Genomic DNA, 16,164 nt, shown 5'->3' with positions numbered 1-16,164 from the left:
ATTACATGACCTTTATATTTACAATTCAAAACAGGGTATTCACACTGGACAGCTTTTGTGTTTGCTGTTGTCATATTTTTACTCAACAATCTAAGGGAAAAGAGTCAGTGCCCCTGACTAAACGGTCTGGTATGGAATCTTTTAAAAACTCTTGCAGCACACTGGTTGAAAATCACCAGTGTCCTAAGATAAAAAGGCGGGGCTGAGTCCTTGCCACCACCATTCAAAGGCTGGGAAAGGATTTGCCAAAGTTACACAGCAGTTTGCCATCCCGACCATCCCCAGGTTCTCCCCACAGATGTTCCTCAACTCAACCCGCCATCCTAATGCTCACAATTCAGGACGCGCCCAGATGAAGGTACCGCCCCCTCCCCTTTACAGGGAGGAGCCCCAACCACCCTGGCGCTGCCGGGCAGTGGGGGCCCATCCCCACCCCGTGAGAAAGGAAGCCCAACAACTCACATCCTGGTTTGTGCCCAAGTTGGGGGCTTTTATTTTACGAAACATCTGTGTGGGTCTAGGGGAGAGAGTGATGCTGAAAGAGAAGGGACATGGGTGTTTAAATACTCAATTGAGAGGGGGCAGGGGGCAGTAGTGGGGCTGGCGTAATGATGGCTCCTCGGTCATCCATCAGCAGTCACCCAGGAAGCCCAAGGGGTGAAATGGGGTCAGGAACCAGCAGAGACCTCGGTCCACCGCCCCAGGAACAAGACGGCCAGTGGAGAATGGCACAAATTATGGAGGTACTTGTTTTGGTGACACATCTGAGTGGTGCTCCAGGGAGGGAAGCCGCGCCCTCCCCTGCAAGCTTGGACTTTCCCGGGGCACTTGCCCTGCCTGCTGGCCTCACCCTTCCACTCCAATGCCCTCCCTGCCCTTCCCTTCCCTCGTGGGTTAGAATTTTCTTTCCCTCGGGATTCCTGGGTCCCAGACAGAGGTCCTGGGAATGCTAGTGTCCTGGGCTGAGGGATGGGACGCACGTCCACCCAGAGGGGACCTCGTCCTTCCCCCAGGATGCCTGCTGGGCTCTGTCCTGGCCTGGCGCTCACGGTCCCTTGATGGATCCGGGCTCGGTGAGGCGTGCGGAGGCGTAGGCTGAGGCTCCCAGGCAGGCAGCAGGCTCACAGAAGCCTGGCAGCCCCACAGGGCCTGGCAGGCCAGGTCGGCCGGCCTCTCCCGGGGGCCCTGCAGTCCCTCGGTCTCCATCTTTGCCATTGATGGCCTGGCCAGGCCGGCCAGGGAGTCCTGGGAAAGGGAGAAGGTTGAGACATCAGGCCTTCCTCTTGGCTCTAGAACTCCTAAGTCTCACTGTTCAAGTGGGGACAATGAAGCCAAGGACACCACAGGAAGAAGGGACTCTGCCCCAGACCCGCATGCAACTGTCCATCACTCCCAGCTCCCAGTCAGTGAGCCTTGGGAGCAAATGCCCTTTCTCTCCCTCCATGAAGCAGATTTCGGTGCAACCCAGGAGGCCTCCGCTGCCCAGACCCACCCAGAGGCTCCAGATGCTGCAAAGGGATGCAAAAGCCGGGTGCTCGGTGCCGAGCTGGCTGAGCACGAGGCCTCCCTGGAGGACACCCAGCTGTCTGTGGGCGTCATCCCAGAGCTGAGGGACAGAGCTGCTGCCGGGCAGGACCAAGGTCTTACCTGGGATCCCTGGGGGCCCCGGCATCCCGGGGTGTCCACGTCCCACATCCCCCCGGTCGCCCTTCTCTCCTCGTTTTCCTACAGAGAAAGATGGGGGCCTTTGTTTTTCAGAATTGGAAACTGTTTTTTCTACTGTGGTCACTATTTAATTTGTTTCACACCCAGCAATTATTCCTGTTTTGTGCTAGTTTACACTCAGGGAATGCTGGAAATGACTGCAGAACTGGGTAAATGCAGGAAGGAGGCCCAGACAAAGGGTTCTGGAAGGCTGCAGGGTGGGGCAAAAGTACATTTGCGGTTGTTCATATGGAAAATAATACAGTAATGAATAAACAGTAGTATAAGAATAAACTCTGTATTCCCCGAACTCACAACCGTAAACATACTTCTGCCCCACCCTGTTTATAGCCGATAAAGTTCAAGGACAGCTGGCATTCACCAGGTGCCAAGCACTGGACTAAAAGCTCCAGGTGAATTACCTGTCTGATGAATCCCCAGGACAACACTGTGAGGCTGTCACTATGAATATCCCCACTTTACATGTGATAAATCTAAAGCCAGGGAGAGTAACGGGCAACCTGTGCGAGGGCCCGCCCACCACGGGCGAGTGGAGGGACACACACCGGTCTCGTGATTCTAGAGCTGCCTGCTTTCCTGTTTTGTTAATCTGCCTCCCCACTTCCAGAGACTTGGGAAGATGTTGATGGGGTACCCCTAAGTAAAGGCAAAACAAAAACAACCCTCCCCACAGAACCAAAGTCACAGAATAGCGCTTTTGTTTCTGTCAATCTGCTACAGAGAGAGAGAAAACAGGAGGCTAAGCAGTCAGCCTGCCTGACCAAGGCCCTGGGGCCCACCTTGCCAAATCCCATCACCCGGCCCCACCCACTACACCACAGCACTCACCCTTGGGCCCGGTGTTGCCGATCTGGCCCACGGCTCCCACGATGCCAGGAACGCCTCGAGGACCAGGGTGCCCATGGGGTCCCTGTTTGCCTGGGTACCCAGGAGGCCCAGGGGGTCCAGGAAGACCCACCATGCCGGTTGCACCCAAGGCTTCTCTCTTGGCACTTACAGCCACCTCTGCCAGTTGCTCTGGTAGGGGGCGGGGGGAGGTAGAGAGGTCTGTGATGTGGGTACCCGCCCAGAAACTGGGGAAGGCATCCTGACAACCCCTGAGCCCTGGGTGTGCAGACAGAAAAGCCCCTTGTTTAAGGACCGTCCCCCCTTCCTTGCTGGTCTGTCCGAGTCAAAGGTCCAGCAAGGGCAGACGAATCTAAGATCCCCAGGCCCTTGGAGGCAGGGCTGCTGTGAGCACCCAGGACTCCAAACGAGTGGGGGGGTGGGGGTGGGGGGGGTGGGCAAGACCACCTGGAGAGGTTCTGCAGGGGCTCATGTCCTGCTAGGGAGAGTGAGGGGTTGCCAATGCCTCCCCTCACCTTGCAGCATCTTCAGCACCACGTCCACGATGTGCTGGTCACTAGCATCTCGGCCCTGAAGCAGAGAAGGCCTTTCAGGAAGAAGCCCCTGGCTGCCAGGGCTACCTCCCCTGGGCCCTGAGACCCCTCCCAGCTCCCAGTTTCTCTCCAGAAGTATTTTCAGCATCTGACTGAAACCTCTCCTGGTCTGGGCCTTGGAACCAGCCCCAGGGGCACGCGAGCTTCCTATGGGAGCTCCCAGCCTCGGGACAGAAGCAGCACTTCCAAGAGACTTCCTACCTGGAAGGCTGACCTGCCTGGGGGCCCGACTCACCGCCACGCCCTGTCTCCCGGGCCGTCCGGGCACGCCACGGTCTCCCGCCAGTCCTCGAGGGCCCGGGAGCCCGGGGTAGCCCTGCACCCCGGGGGCGCCCGCATCCCCGCTGGGGCCCCGGTAGCCAGGTTCTCCGCGGATTCCTTGCTGCGGGGCGGGGCGGGGCGGGAGCAGAATCGGGGTGAGAGGGAGGGGAGGGCGAGTGAAGAGCCAAGACAAGAAGGCCCCGGTCCCGCCCCGCCCCGCGCCCCAGCAGCGCGGAGGGATGTGAGAGGGATGAGGGATGGGAGGAAAGAAAAGCGCGCAGGGCAGGACTCACCTGTCCTTTGGGTCCTGGCTCACCAGACTCTCCCTGCAGGCACAAGGAAGCGCTGTCACGAGGTGGTGGGGGCCGGGGTCACCCGCTGCTCCCACTGAAACCCGCCCCCCACCCCTTGCGGCAGGTTCACCTTATCGCCTTTCTCTCCCGGGAGGCCGGCCACCCCTGGGTCGCCCTGCAAAGGAAGAACCACGAGTCAGAGCCGCGATGGAGCCGAGCGGGACACCCCACCCTGCGCCCCACCTCCTGACACCCGGAACAGTCTCCAAGCCGGGGAAGGGGAGGCGCTGGTGCTCACCACTCCGCCGCGGGGCCCGGTCTTCCCTGGGGAGCCCTGGAGAAAGCGGGGGAGTCGAGGGCTTGGTGAGCTCTCCTCTCCAGGGAGGGCTGGGTGCCACGGGGTCCCTCCACCCGGCTCCAGGCCACACCCCCCTCTGCAGCTCCACCTTGCCCCTCAGGACTCCCTGGGACCCACAGAGGGATATTTCTCTGCGCAGGTTTGGAAGCTCGGTAAGAATCTGAGCTCCTTCCCCCACCCCCTCACTCCCACGGTCCCAGGGCCTCTTTCTCAGGTGTTTTCCGACGCCGTTTGGTACCTTGTCTCCCTTGATGCCTGGCAAGCCTTGTGGTCCTGGAATTCCTGGGGGGCCCTGCTCCCCCTTCGGGCCCTGAAAAGAAAAGACCCCAGAGAGGTAAGTCAAATGAGGTGCCCAGACATGCTCCCCACTGCCAATCTAAGTCGCCCCCACTTACCTGCCGTCCTTGAGGGCCTGGCTGCCCCACCGGCCCCCTCTCACCCTGGTCACCCTGAAATAGAAAGAAAGGGTCACACCCAGGCAGCCAGCTCCGCAGCCTCCCCCTGCACAATCAGGGCGCCCCCCATTTCTGCTGTCACCGGCATGGAAGTCCTTGGCTCCACCTCACAGACAGACAAACCAACTGCGGCCTGGGCTGGGGGAGCGGCCTGGGCTGGGGGAGCCTTGCATAAGAGTGGACAGGACTGGGCAAGCGCTGGAGCCATTGGGCGGACCCAGGTCCCAGGCCCAGCAGAGCCAGCAGCTGCTAAGGCCCCCAGGGAGGAGCCACGTGCTGGGCACTTACCTTCTCCCCCATGATGCCTCGGGGACCAATTTCTCCTCGAGGCCCCGGCTCTCCCTGGGGACAGAGAAATCGGGGGGGGGGGGGGGGGTAAGCGGAAGGCCTGGGGGGTCCCTCCCTTCCACACCTGGCTAACACCCACCCAACTCTGAGTTACAGCTAATTCCCTTCATCAGGGAAGCCCTCCCTTACCCCCTGTTTTTTTCTTCAGGTCTTAGTACTTTTCCTTCATAGAACCCAACACCATTGTAATTAGTTATCATGTGGTCATTTATTTAATGTCTGTGTCTTCCGCTGAACTGTACACTCTGTGTGCATAGGAGACTGTGTATCTCAGCACAGTCACAAGTGTTTGGTAAATGTTTATGGAATGAATGAATGATTCTGTCTGCTGGATTCTTAGCCCCAGTCAGCTTGGTCATATGGGGAGGCCACACCCAGAACGAACCCGCCTCTACCCTTACCGCCTTGTGCAGAGAGGAGAGGGAGTTCCCTGGGTTAGCAGGTCACTGGCAGGGCCCTGGCTGGCACCCAGGGCACCCCATGCCAGGGCTTCACCTCATAGTCTCACCCAGACCCCACAAGCTGGGGGCAGGATCCTCAGTCTTGGGGTGGGGGATGGGAGGCAAAGCAAGAGCCCTTGTGTTAAAGGAAAGGGCACTTACCTCTTTCCCAGGGGGACCAGAGAATCCAGGGAGGCCCTGCTGGCCTGGCTCACCCTGCAGGAAACACAAGTCTAAGGTCAGACTGGGTGGCCCAGGCAGCCCGTGGTCTTGGGAAAGCCCAAGGAACCCTAAGCAGACTCTGGAGCCGAATGAGTTGTGGAAGGGAGAGGGTGTTCTTGGCCATGTCCTCTGGGCTCCACTGATGTTCCTGTTTGTTTCTCCTCTGGATTTGGAGCCAGGCCATCCTGTCTCACTGAGCTGGGGTGAGGTGCAGGGGCTTGGAGGGGTGACAGGAGGGACGTGCTTAGTCCCCAGGAACTTGTGTACGGCTGAGTCTCAGCTTGGGGTGAGGCCTGAGCCTTTCGGTCTTTATGACAAGCCTCCAGTCCCTTGCCCCCAGGCTCCCTTGTTTAGATGGTGCCATTGTGCCGCCAGCTTGAAGTCACCTCACCTTGTCTCCAGGGCCTCCTTTTGTCCCCGGCTGACCTGGCACACCCTGTAGAAAGTTGACATTGGTTTCCGCCCTGGCATGGGGCAGTGCCATGCACCTGTGCTTTGCCTCCCACCCTTGATTCAGGTCCCCGACCCTCTTGTGGGAGCTGAACAGCAGCAGGCCCAGGCATGGGCATCATGAACTTGACTGTACCCAGCCCCCAAGCCATGGTGGGAGAGGAGGGGGCAGAGAGGCATTTGTGGTCCACGGGAGAAGAGGAGCACGCTATGTGCTCACAGGCACACGCAGGTACACACAGGAGCCCAGTCACACATGGGCACACTAGTAGGCCTTGGCTTCAGTACCCCTGGCGGGGAGCCGGGGTGGGGGCCCCCCGTGGACTGGGCTCCAGAAGGTGTGCAGAGGATGCAGTGACTGAGGAAGTGGGGAGGGTAGGCCAGGCTGATGATGGCGGTCCTTGAATGCTGAGATGAGCCGTGAGGGCAAGGGCTGCAGCTGTCTGTCTGTGACTGTTTCCCTGCCACTCAGGGTGCCTTGGGTACTCAGTAACTGTGTCTTGGCAGACTGGGTGGAATGACTTTCCTGGAGGCAATGGGGGCCATGGAAGGTCCTGGAGTGGGCAAGCAGTCAGCTCCCACTCGGTCAGCATGGAGGAATGCAGCGGCCAGTCAGAAGGCTGGAGCAATTATTCAAACGATGAGGCCTTAGCCAGGCCTGAGGCCACAGAGCTTGGGATGAGGTCTGGGCTGGGTGGGAACCAGGAGTGGAGCAAGTGCCCTGGGTGTGTAGGTTTTGACCCCATCAACCACACATGCCACCATGGACAGGAAGGTGGGCAACAGAGCGCCTGGCCTTTCTGGGGAAAAGCAGCAGCAGTTTGTGGTGGGNAATGCAGCGGCCAGTCAGAAGGCTGGAGCAATTATTCAAACGATGAGGCCTTAGCCAGGCCTGAGGCCACAGAGCTTGGGATGAGGTCTGGGCTGGGTGGGAACCAGGAGTGGAGCAAGTGCCCTGGGTGTGTAGGTTTTGACCCCATCAGCCACACATGCCACCATGGACAGGAAGGTGGGCAACAGAGCGCCTGGCCTTTCTGGGGAAAAGAAGCAGCAGTTTGTGGTGGGGCAGCCCCGGTGCCTCCTCCCCATACTCACCGCCAGGCCCTGGTGGCCCGGGTTTCCTGGGCGGCCGGCCTGTCCCGCACTACCCTGGGAGAGACAGAGAACCAGAGGCACGAATGAGAGTTCTGCCAGAGGGTCCAGGGCTTCCACCAGAATGCAGGCAGGGAAACCGAGGCCCAGAGGGGACAAGAGGGGATGCGTTGATGACACCCTTGAGGGTCCCAGGCTCCTGGGCGTCCAAGGTCAGTGTGATGGGACTCTGGGCCTGAGCTGGGAAGGTCCCTGTCCCTTGCCCCAATCCCACGGGCAACCTCCACTCCTACCTTCATGCCAGGTGTGCCTGGGGTGCCATCCTTGCCATCGATGCCCGGGGGACCCTGCTCAGGAGGAGTGGAAGGTAGACTCACCGTGGGGAGATGCCTGGGGTCAGGTCACCCACCCACGTCCCTCTGTGACAGCTGCAGTCAGTGGGCAGGCAGGAAGTGGGTCTGGTCATCTCGTGAAGCCCCCTCAGTCAACTGAAGGAGGGGAATGGGACTGCGGGAGCTAGACCACAGTCCTTCCGTCCCGTGGGTGACGAGGGTCCCAGATTGCTGCAAGCTTTCCATGATCTCTCCTACATCATCACCTTATTTACAGGTTTAATAAAACAAGGCATTTCCCAAGGTGACCGAGCCAGCCCACCTGCAACAGAGCTCAGTTTACAGTCGGGGGTGGGGGGGTGGGGGGGCTTGTTCTCTGGGGGTTTGGGCGGAGTTTACTGGACCCCGCCCTCTGGCTGGGTGGGCCTGGGCCACTTACAGTTGCTCCCTTAGGGCCCGTTATTCCCTGGGGTCCTCGAACACCTTGGCTTCCCTGCAAAGTGGATAGAAATGAGGTCCCCTTCAGGGTGCTGAACCTCTGGCTGTTCACAGAGGGGAACAGCTGAGAACAGTGGCCTCTTGGTCCCAGTGTCCCTCTGGCACAGGTCGTGCTGTGCAGGGGCTGGAGGAAAATGGCCTGGGAGTGCCTTCGTGGCCCTGGACCCAGCGGGAGGGAGTGGAGGTCAGCGCCAAACCGAAGGGGCGGGGCGGGGCGGGGCATAGGGGGAGGAGCCAGCGCTCACTGAGCCTGGCTGTGCACCTCGAACCTCGAGGGGGCTTTATTTGGTTCTTAATTTGAACAGGTTCCCTGAGGAGACACCTTCGAGGTAATTGGGAAAAACTGAACACTGATTGGTTACTTGATGATGTTAAGGAACACTTGATAGTTTTGTTAGTGTGATAACGATATTGTGATTCTGTGAGCTAAAGTGCTTATTTTTAAGAGATACATACAGAAGTATTTAGGGGTAAAATGACACGCGGTTAAGGGTTTGCTTGAAAAGTGTCAGGGCAGGGCAATACCAAAAGGGAAGGAAGGAAGGGTGACGGGAGTGTGGCAAAGTGTTAATTTGGGGAGATCCCTTATATGGGGGTTCGTTATATCATTCTCTACTTCTGCGTATGTTTAAAAACTTGCCTAGTTAAACACTAAAAAAAGCATAGTTAGCCTTACTTTCTGTTCAATTTTTCTGTAAACTTACAACTGCTCAAAAGAAATAAAGTCTATTAATTAAAAATTTACAAGTGTTGAGAGAACTGGGGTCTGGACCAAATCCCATTAGTCCTGTGGCTGATTTGCTGGAATTTAATTGTCTGGCTGCAGTGACCGTGAGACGGGATCCCCTGGCCTCTCCTGGAGTCTGATGGGCAACAGGCGGGGCTTCAAGGAGTGGCGGCTGGCGGCGCTGACTGTGTGCTGGGGACAGATGCTCCTTTCCCGAACCAGACCCCCCTCCCCGCGTTCAGATGCCAGAGTAACCCCCATGTGCGAGCACCCACCAGCCTCAGGTGGAGCTGAGTCCCACCCAGTGCTCCCCAGGAGCCTTGACTGGACAAGAGGGGCCTGAGGACTTACCACGTCACCCTTTTCCCCAGCTCGTCCTGGTGGCCCACGGGGACCTTCCTCACCCTGGTGAGGACAAACAGGAATCCAGGTTAATGGGCCTGGAGGGAGCCATGCCCCCTTCTCGGCCCTGGGAACTCCAACCAGAAGGAGGTGTGTGGGGAGTGAGCAGGAGCAGACCTACCGGTGACCCAACAGCGCCAACAGAGCCCACCATTCCTTTATACCCACGAGGACCCTGGGGAGAGGAAGGGGGTGCAGGTCAGTCCTGGCTGCATCCCAGAGGCCAGAGGGCTGTCAGGGAGCTCTTGCAGGACGCCCCCAAGACTCACTTACCGTCTCTCCTTTGGGTCCCACCATGCCTGGGTAGCCCCTGGCACCCTGGGGACCCTGTCAGGACGTAAGAATGACAGTGATAGCAATTGCCAGGCACATTTCATGATACCTTCTCTGTCTCCGCCTCACCCCCCCACCCCACCTCCCTGTTCACAATGCCCCTCTGAGTCCCTATCTCATAGAGGGGACTGAGGCTCAGAGATAGGGAGGGACTCTCCAGAGTCACTCAGGGGGACAGTCACTCAGGGGCAGAACCTGGGCCCCAGCCGAGTCTGCTGACGGACAGCCTTGGTTTCTGTGCCCCAATTTCTGACAGTCAGCTTTAGCCCCCCTCTCCCCACCCAGAGACACACCAGTTGGGCACAGGTGTCTCTTTTCCAAGTTAGAGGCTGGAGCAGGGGATCCAGCCCACTAAGGTCTCCTAGGACGCGGACAGGAGCTGGGGGAAGTGCTCCTTACCGGTGGCCCAGGGATGCCTTGCTCTCCAGAAGCACCCACATCTCCTTTGGGACCCTAGAGGGCAGGATTGGGTGATCAGACAGGCAGGCAGGTGGAAAGACAAGTATCGGGCAACCAAAGGTACCATCCATTTCCAGTCCCATATGGCAGATGGGGAAACCGGGGCCCAATGAGGAGAAGAGACCTGCCTGGGGATACACTGACCTGTGACGTGGGCCTCTGCTGCCAGCTCAGAGCTCTGTCCCCAGAGACCAATGGGGAAGGGGAAGGGAGGAGGAAGGGGAGCCCAGTAGGATCCTCCCCACACACCCCACCCCCCCACGGCCCTTTGCCCTCACACTTACTGTCTTCCCAAGGCGGCCGGGATCTCCCAGCGCCCCGCGTTTCCCAGGATGCCCCTAAAGGAAAAGGAGGAGCTCAGTATGATGTCCCCACCTGACCACGTGCTCCACCCTCCCCAGACTGGGACCATGAGCTCACCTTCACTCCCTGCAGCCCCTGGGGGCCTTTCACACCCGCTGGGCAGTTGGTTGGACACTGGAAAGAAAATCTCTCAGGGCGCTGTGGTCACCGGCCGGCCTCAGGCCAGCGGGAGCAGGGCAGTGCGTCCCCATTTGGCCAGCTCCAAAACCCTACACCTACCCCACCTGGCTAAGCCACTGCGTTGCCCCTCCCCCTCTCTCACGGACTGTCTCCAGACCCCAGCTATCTCCACCTCCGCCCATCTCCATCTCCAGCTGACCCGCCCCTTCCCTGCATTAGCCTCGCCCCAGGAGGCCCTCTCACCAGGAAATCCGCGCTGCCTTCCAGGCCCTGGATGGTCCCCGGGCGGCCCTGGAGGAGATGTGTTGGTGTGAAACCTGACCCCAACCTTCCCCACCCTAGGCTTGTTTCAAGCACTTTCTCCTTCCTCTGCGCACACCGCCACGTGGGAGGTCTGAGGACACTTACTGGTTTCCCAGGGGGGCCAGGGGGTCCTGCTGGTCCCTCTGGTCCAGGATCCCCCTGGAAGTGAGAGAGACCTAAATCATACCCCTGTCGAGCCTCCTCTCCAAGTCACCTCCTGAGATCCGGGCTCTCGTGGGAGTTCACAGCTGGATCGGCCAGGGAGGGCCCCAGCCTTTGGTCTCCCTGAAAGACCTACCACAGGGCGGGCTCAGCAGGAGGGGCGTCTGCCCCAGACCTGGAGGAGCTTTCTGGTGGCCAGGAGCAGGCCCAGGAGCTCCTGGAGAGACACCAAGCTTGCGGGCTTGGAGACAGAGGGCAGGAGGCAGAGTCAGCGGAGGGGTGGCTGGGCTCACCTTGAAGCCTGTGACTCCAATCTCACCGGGGAGGCCCACAGGTCCAGGTGGTCCCTAGGTGCAGAGATGTCACTGGCCACTGAGCCTCAGAGGGGTAGCCCACCCCTGGTGCAAAGGTAAGGACCAATAGTGCCTGAGCACCCTTCCCCCTTTTACTTTGCAACCTACCCCAAAGAGACTGGCAGATTCGGGCTTTAAGGACCAGAGAATGCCACAGCCAGTGGAGAGGCTCAGAGTGGGCTGGGCCAGAGTTCTCTGGCAAGTCTGCCCATTCCTGACAGCATCAGTGCATGCTGGCCCCTCCCCCTTGTGGCCAGTCCCCTATCATCGTTCCCTGGAAGTCTCAGGGTCCCTGCCCCACCCCTGAGGACGTACCGGAGGTCCAGCGAAGCCAGGGCCCTGCAACAGAAGGAAAGAAGATTGGGTTGATGGCCTCAACTTTAAGTACCCCTATCCAAACAGGGCCATCGAAGCCTCTGCCAGTTATACTCACCGGCAGGCCAGGGGGACCTGGGAGCCCAGGCTGGCCCTGCAAGAGCAATGGGAGAGGCTCAGAGGCTGGGGCTCCTGGGACCCTGCTCCTCTCTACTGCAGCCCCTCCCAAACTCTGGCTCTAGATTGCCCTTGCAGGCCACTGACCTTGACTCCAGGGGTCCCAACGGGGCCAGGCTCCCCCTTGGCTCCAGTTAGACCCTGGGGAAGGAGGAAGGTAGATCAGTGAGGGGCAAACCTGCTCCCAGACCCATGGGGCAGGGCAGGTACAGAGGTCTCTCCTGGGCGGGCCCAGACTGCTTTTCACCTACTCCTTCAGGGCTGAGGAACCTCAGCACCTCACTTTCCTTTCCCCAGTTCCCACAGTAACCCTGGGAGGGAGGCAGGCAGGCAAGCAGAAGGATTATCTCCTTTTGAAAGATGAGAAACCAACACTGGAAGGTTGATTAGCCCAGGCTCATGCCTCCCAGATTAGGAGTCTAAAAGATTTAGACATTATTTTCTTGGTGTCTGCCCTTAGCAACTTTTGCAGAGCCCTAGTTTTTGCACCTGCAAAATGGATTAATAACCATGTTTACCTCTTCAGGTCCATGTGTGAGGACTGATGTGCAAGGCAATGTGCTTTGTGATCTTTGTGGGTGTGGATGAGTTGCAGGGGCCCCGGGGGACTGGGCACAGCTCTGGTGGGCGCCTCTTGAACCAGCAGGGCAAAGGCAACTCATGGGGGCCTCTTCGTCCTCCCTTCTTTCGGTGACTGGTGCATGTGTATTTCCCTGCCCAATGACTATCCCAATGGCCCTGGCTGTGTCCAGGAGCCTGTGACCTCGGGGCCACTGGGAACTCTAGGATAAGCCAAATCATGTTTCTCTCCTGAGCTGCACCCGGGTTTTGAGAGGGTGGGGTAGGGAGGGGAAGAGAGGAGGAGAGCACAGGCTGTGCAGGACAGCTCTGCCCATAGCGGTCAGTGTGACACGTGGAGGCCAGAAATGTGAGACTGAATCCTGGCTGCTGCAGACACACTGACCCCCTCCCTGGACCCCATCTGCCTGTGATTTGTGCTCCTGGCAGTGGGAGTCCAGTGAGATCACAAGGCGCACGAAGGGAAAGGGGGCTCACAGCTGCAGAGACTCCTCCTGCTGCTCCACTCTGAACAAAAGATCAGGGAAGATGCCTGAGTCGGGCTACTCACATCAATCCCAGGCTTCCCGTCAGGGCCGTCCGGCCCTGGTTTGCCAGGCTCTCCCTTGGGTCCCTTGAAAACAGAGATGGAGCAAACATAAGCAGGAGGAGAGCAAGAACTGGAAGAGTCAAAGGCCAAAGAGGAAACAGCACTCACCGGAGGGCCAGCTTTCCCAGGGGGTCCCTTGTCACCCTGCAAGACACAAGTGAGTGAGGCAGCATGGGCTGGCTCGAGTACCCCAAGCTGGCACTTGCAGGCCCTGGCCTATCAGTCCCACATGCCTGTCTCCTGCCTCTCTTCTCTGTCTGGGTTCCCTCAGCCATGCACTTTTAGAAAAATAACTCCATTTCCCTCAAAAAAAAAAAATCATAGGCCAATTGAGACCAATCCCAGCCAGAAGGTGAGGGCAATGTCCACGTAGTTTTTGACCCACCAGTGCAGTGGAGGCACTGGTGACGGGACTGCAGATGGGAGTGTGGGCTCCCAGTTACCTGCGAGAGCTGGTGCCTTTTGGGTTTGGGCAAGTGTGAGAAGAAACTTTCATTTTTTAAAAAGATTTTATTTATTTATTTTTAGAGGGAGGGGAAGAGAGGGAGAGAGGGAGAGAAATGTCAATGTGTGGTTGCCTCTCACACGCCCCCAAATGGAGACCCCACCTGCAACCCAGGCACACGCCCCAACTGGGAATAGAATTGTTGGTGGTTTGGGTTGCAGGCCGGTGCTCAATCCACTGAGCCACACCAGCCAGAGCAGAAGGAACTTTTAGAAAAACATGAAGGGGAGGTGAGTCAAGTAGGCAGTGGCTGTCCTCTAGATTGGTATAGGAAAACGAGAAACGGGAGTGGGGGGAGGGGTAAGGGGGTCTATGAAAGGGACAGATTCAAACTTCCCAAGGCAGGAAGGACTTCCTTTCAGCAGTGACAAAGGCCCCTTGGTGGAGGACAGGCAGAGCCTGGAGTCAGATTCAGCCCCAGAGAGGCCTCCAGGCATCTCAGAGCCTGCAGCAGCCAGGGAGCTGGCAGGAACCCAGGGCCCTGTGTTTGCGGTCGGGGCACCAGGCTGAATAGAAGTCTGTCCAGATGGATAAACATGGAGTTGACCTCCTGGGGGAGCTTCCTGAATGAGGTATTTAACTCTCGCCACGCTAGGGAGATCAGGGAACAAGCCCAGCTGGTTCTAAATCGGGGAAAGAAATGCAGAAGGAAGAGACAGGAGTCTGGCCCCTGCTAGTCAGCGGTCTGGCCAAGGCTCCCAAACTACCCTGAAGAAGCATCCAGACGTGCCAGTGAGCAGCGCGAGGGGTTTAGGCGTCTCCCACCTTAAACGTAAGGGAAAGGTGGGTAAGGGGATAAGGAATCGCTGTGAGCTGTGGTGGGTAGATTGCACAGCAGCTCCTTGTCTGTGGGCAGCTATAATCGGCTCTGCACCTCCCGGCTGGTTTGGGGGTTTTACAGAACGAATGGGTTCCTTGTGGTGGGGGCTGGCGCCGCCTGCTGGCAATGTGGGACACTGCATCTCCAGGAACCCACCCACCCTATCCCCGCCCCTAACGCTCACAAAGTTCCCCTTTGTCCGCAACCACCCTCCCGCTTCCGTCCGAGGTTAGGGACTCACGTCGATGCCGTCGGATCCAGGCACTCCTGGCGGCCCCGGGGGGCCCGGCGGGCCCCGCTCTCCTGGCGGACCTCTCTGAAAACACACAGAGAGTGTGCAGCCTTCAGACAGTGCAGGGAGCTGGGCATGCGGGGGCAGCAAACTTGCGTTTATTGAGAACCTACGGTATACCAGGTGCTCTGTACTGTTGCATATAGCATCTTACTGAATGCTCAGAGCTGTGAGGCGGATGCGATTTCGAGCGCAGTTTGCAGTTATGGAAACAGGCCAACGGAGATTACGAAAGATCACAGAGTAAGTGGTGGGGCCAGGATTCCACTGTGCCACGCTGCCCTCGCGACGTCGTGGCGAGGAATAGATGGAGATGCTGATGGTTCAAATAAGTCACAGATAGTACAGTGACGGGCGGCTCGTGTTATTATTTTTAGATGTCCAACAAGCATGGATGGTGAGTAGGTACCCTCTCCACTCCCCCCGGTGAGGAGGGTAAAACCCGAAGTAGGGGAAAGTAGGGGCGGTTGGGGGTCAGGCGTAGAGAAGGGAAGCCTGCTCTGTCCTCCCACTCAAGGCCCCCTCTACTGCACCGCTCCTCCATCTCCCTGGGGTGACCCTTTTATTGGGGGGATAGCCGGCCCCGACCCAGCCAGGGCCCGCGCCCTCCTTACTCAGGCTGGAGCCCCGCAGGAGAGCTGCAAACCGCCCAGGGCACTAGACGGCGCCCCGGCCCTGCCCCTCCTCGCCCGCGTCCCGTTAGACCTGCCGCCCCAGGGGCTCTTGCAAGTGACTCGCGGGCGCGCGAGACCCGCGGAGAGGCAGTTGCCGACCGAGAGCAGCGTCTGGCTGGAGCCGGCGCCCCCTGGGAGGCGTCGGGGGCGGAGGCTGCTGAGCCCCGTGAATGGGCACCATTGTCTCCCACGCCACCTGGGTTGGCCGGGTTGCCAGGAGCCAGCGCCAGCTCCTGTTCCACGATGCTGTCCCTGGCAGGGTCGAGCATCTCGGGACAAGGTCCCTCTGGCTCCCCGGCTCATCCACACGGTGCGGGGATGCACCCTGTATGTGCACCTACCGAGGGGACTGGCGTCTCGGGACTGTTGGAAGCGACCCCTCGGGTTAGGGAGGGTCATAGGGAGTCGGGGACAGGCAAAGCCCTTCATCAAACTCCTGCCTGCGTTCTCGGGTTAGGGAGGGTCATAGGGAGTCGGGGACAGGCAAAGCCCTTCATCAAACTCCTGCCTGCGTTCTGGGCCCCGGACCCCGGACCCCGCTCCCCAGACCCCGGCGCGAGAGTGGCCCCGGGACTTACGATCTGCGCTAGGGCGAGCCCGAGCACCTGGAGCAGGACGAGGAGGCTGCGGGGCGCGGGCGCGGCGGCCATGGCGTCGGCGGGTTGGAGGAGGAAGGGGGCTCGGCTCCGCGCGCGCACAGACGGCTGAGGCTCCGCGCGCGGCGCTGGCTGCTCTCCGACGCCGCGGGCCCGGCCCCCGGAATATGCGGCGGGGCGGGGCTGGGGGCCCGCGGGGTCTGTCACCTGAGAGGACCCGCGGAGGGAAGCGGATGCCCTCCGCCCAGCTCCGCCCCGCAACGTCCAGCAGCCAGCGCCCACCCTCCGTCCTCGACCCGGACTTCCCGGAGGGCCCTGCCCTGTATTCCGAGGAGCGGTGCAGGGCAGGACGGAGGCTACGGTCCAGTTTCCGTGTGTGGAGGCAGAGGGACGTCAAGGTCCCCCCTCCAGCCTGACCTCCGGGGCCCACCACCTTCTCCTGGGCCCGCGGCCCGTGCCCCATCCCTTACCACACGCCCTCA

The 16,164-nt window shown here is 59.5% G+C and overlaps 1 protein-coding gene across 1 annotated transcript; it reads right to left on the bottom strand.

The window, feature by feature from the left end:
• Nucleotides 1-466: 466 nt before the first annotated feature.
• On the bottom strand, nucleotides 467-15,886 carry COL9A2 (collagen type IX alpha 2 chain). The gene is made up of 32 exons (XM_037032610.1): nucleotides 15,665-15,886; nucleotides 14,362-14,436; nucleotides 12,904-12,939; nucleotides 12,757-12,819; nucleotides 11,715-11,768; nucleotides 11,569-11,604; nucleotides 11,451-11,474; nucleotides 11,076-11,129; nucleotides 10,726-10,779; nucleotides 10,561-10,608; nucleotides 10,255-10,311; nucleotides 10,119-10,172; nucleotides 9,775-9,828; nucleotides 9,316-9,369; nucleotides 9,164-9,217; nucleotides 8,992-9,045; nucleotides 7,855-7,908; nucleotides 7,377-7,430; nucleotides 7,087-7,140; nucleotides 5,933-5,977; nucleotides 5,482-5,535; nucleotides 4,820-4,873; nucleotides 4,472-4,525; nucleotides 4,315-4,386; nucleotides 4,017-4,052; nucleotides 3,849-3,893; nucleotides 3,719-3,751; nucleotides 3,400-3,546; nucleotides 3,087-3,141; nucleotides 2,554-2,742; nucleotides 1,648-1,725; nucleotides 467-1,245 (listed from the first exon to the last, which is right to left on the bottom strand). Exons 1-32 carry the CDS (start codon nucleotides 15,734-15,736, stop codon nucleotides 1,046-1,048), a joined length of 2,067 nt encoding a protein of 688 aa, XP_036888505.1. The 5' UTR covers nucleotides 15,737-15,886; the 3' UTR covers nucleotides 467-1,045.
• Nucleotides 15,887-16,164: the final 278 nt, after the last annotated feature.

This window comes from Sturnira hondurensis, unplaced genomic scaffold, assembly GCF_014824575.4.
Source record: "Sturnira hondurensis isolate 20B ecotype Veracruz unplaced genomic scaffold, ASM1482457v3 Scaffold0021490, whole genome shotgun sequence".
NCBI classification, from domain to species: Eukaryota; Metazoa; Chordata; class Mammalia; order Chiroptera; family Phyllostomidae; genus Sturnira; species Sturnira hondurensis.
Note: the sequence above shows the minus strand (reverse complement) of the source record. Positions and strands in the feature narration are given on the sequence as shown.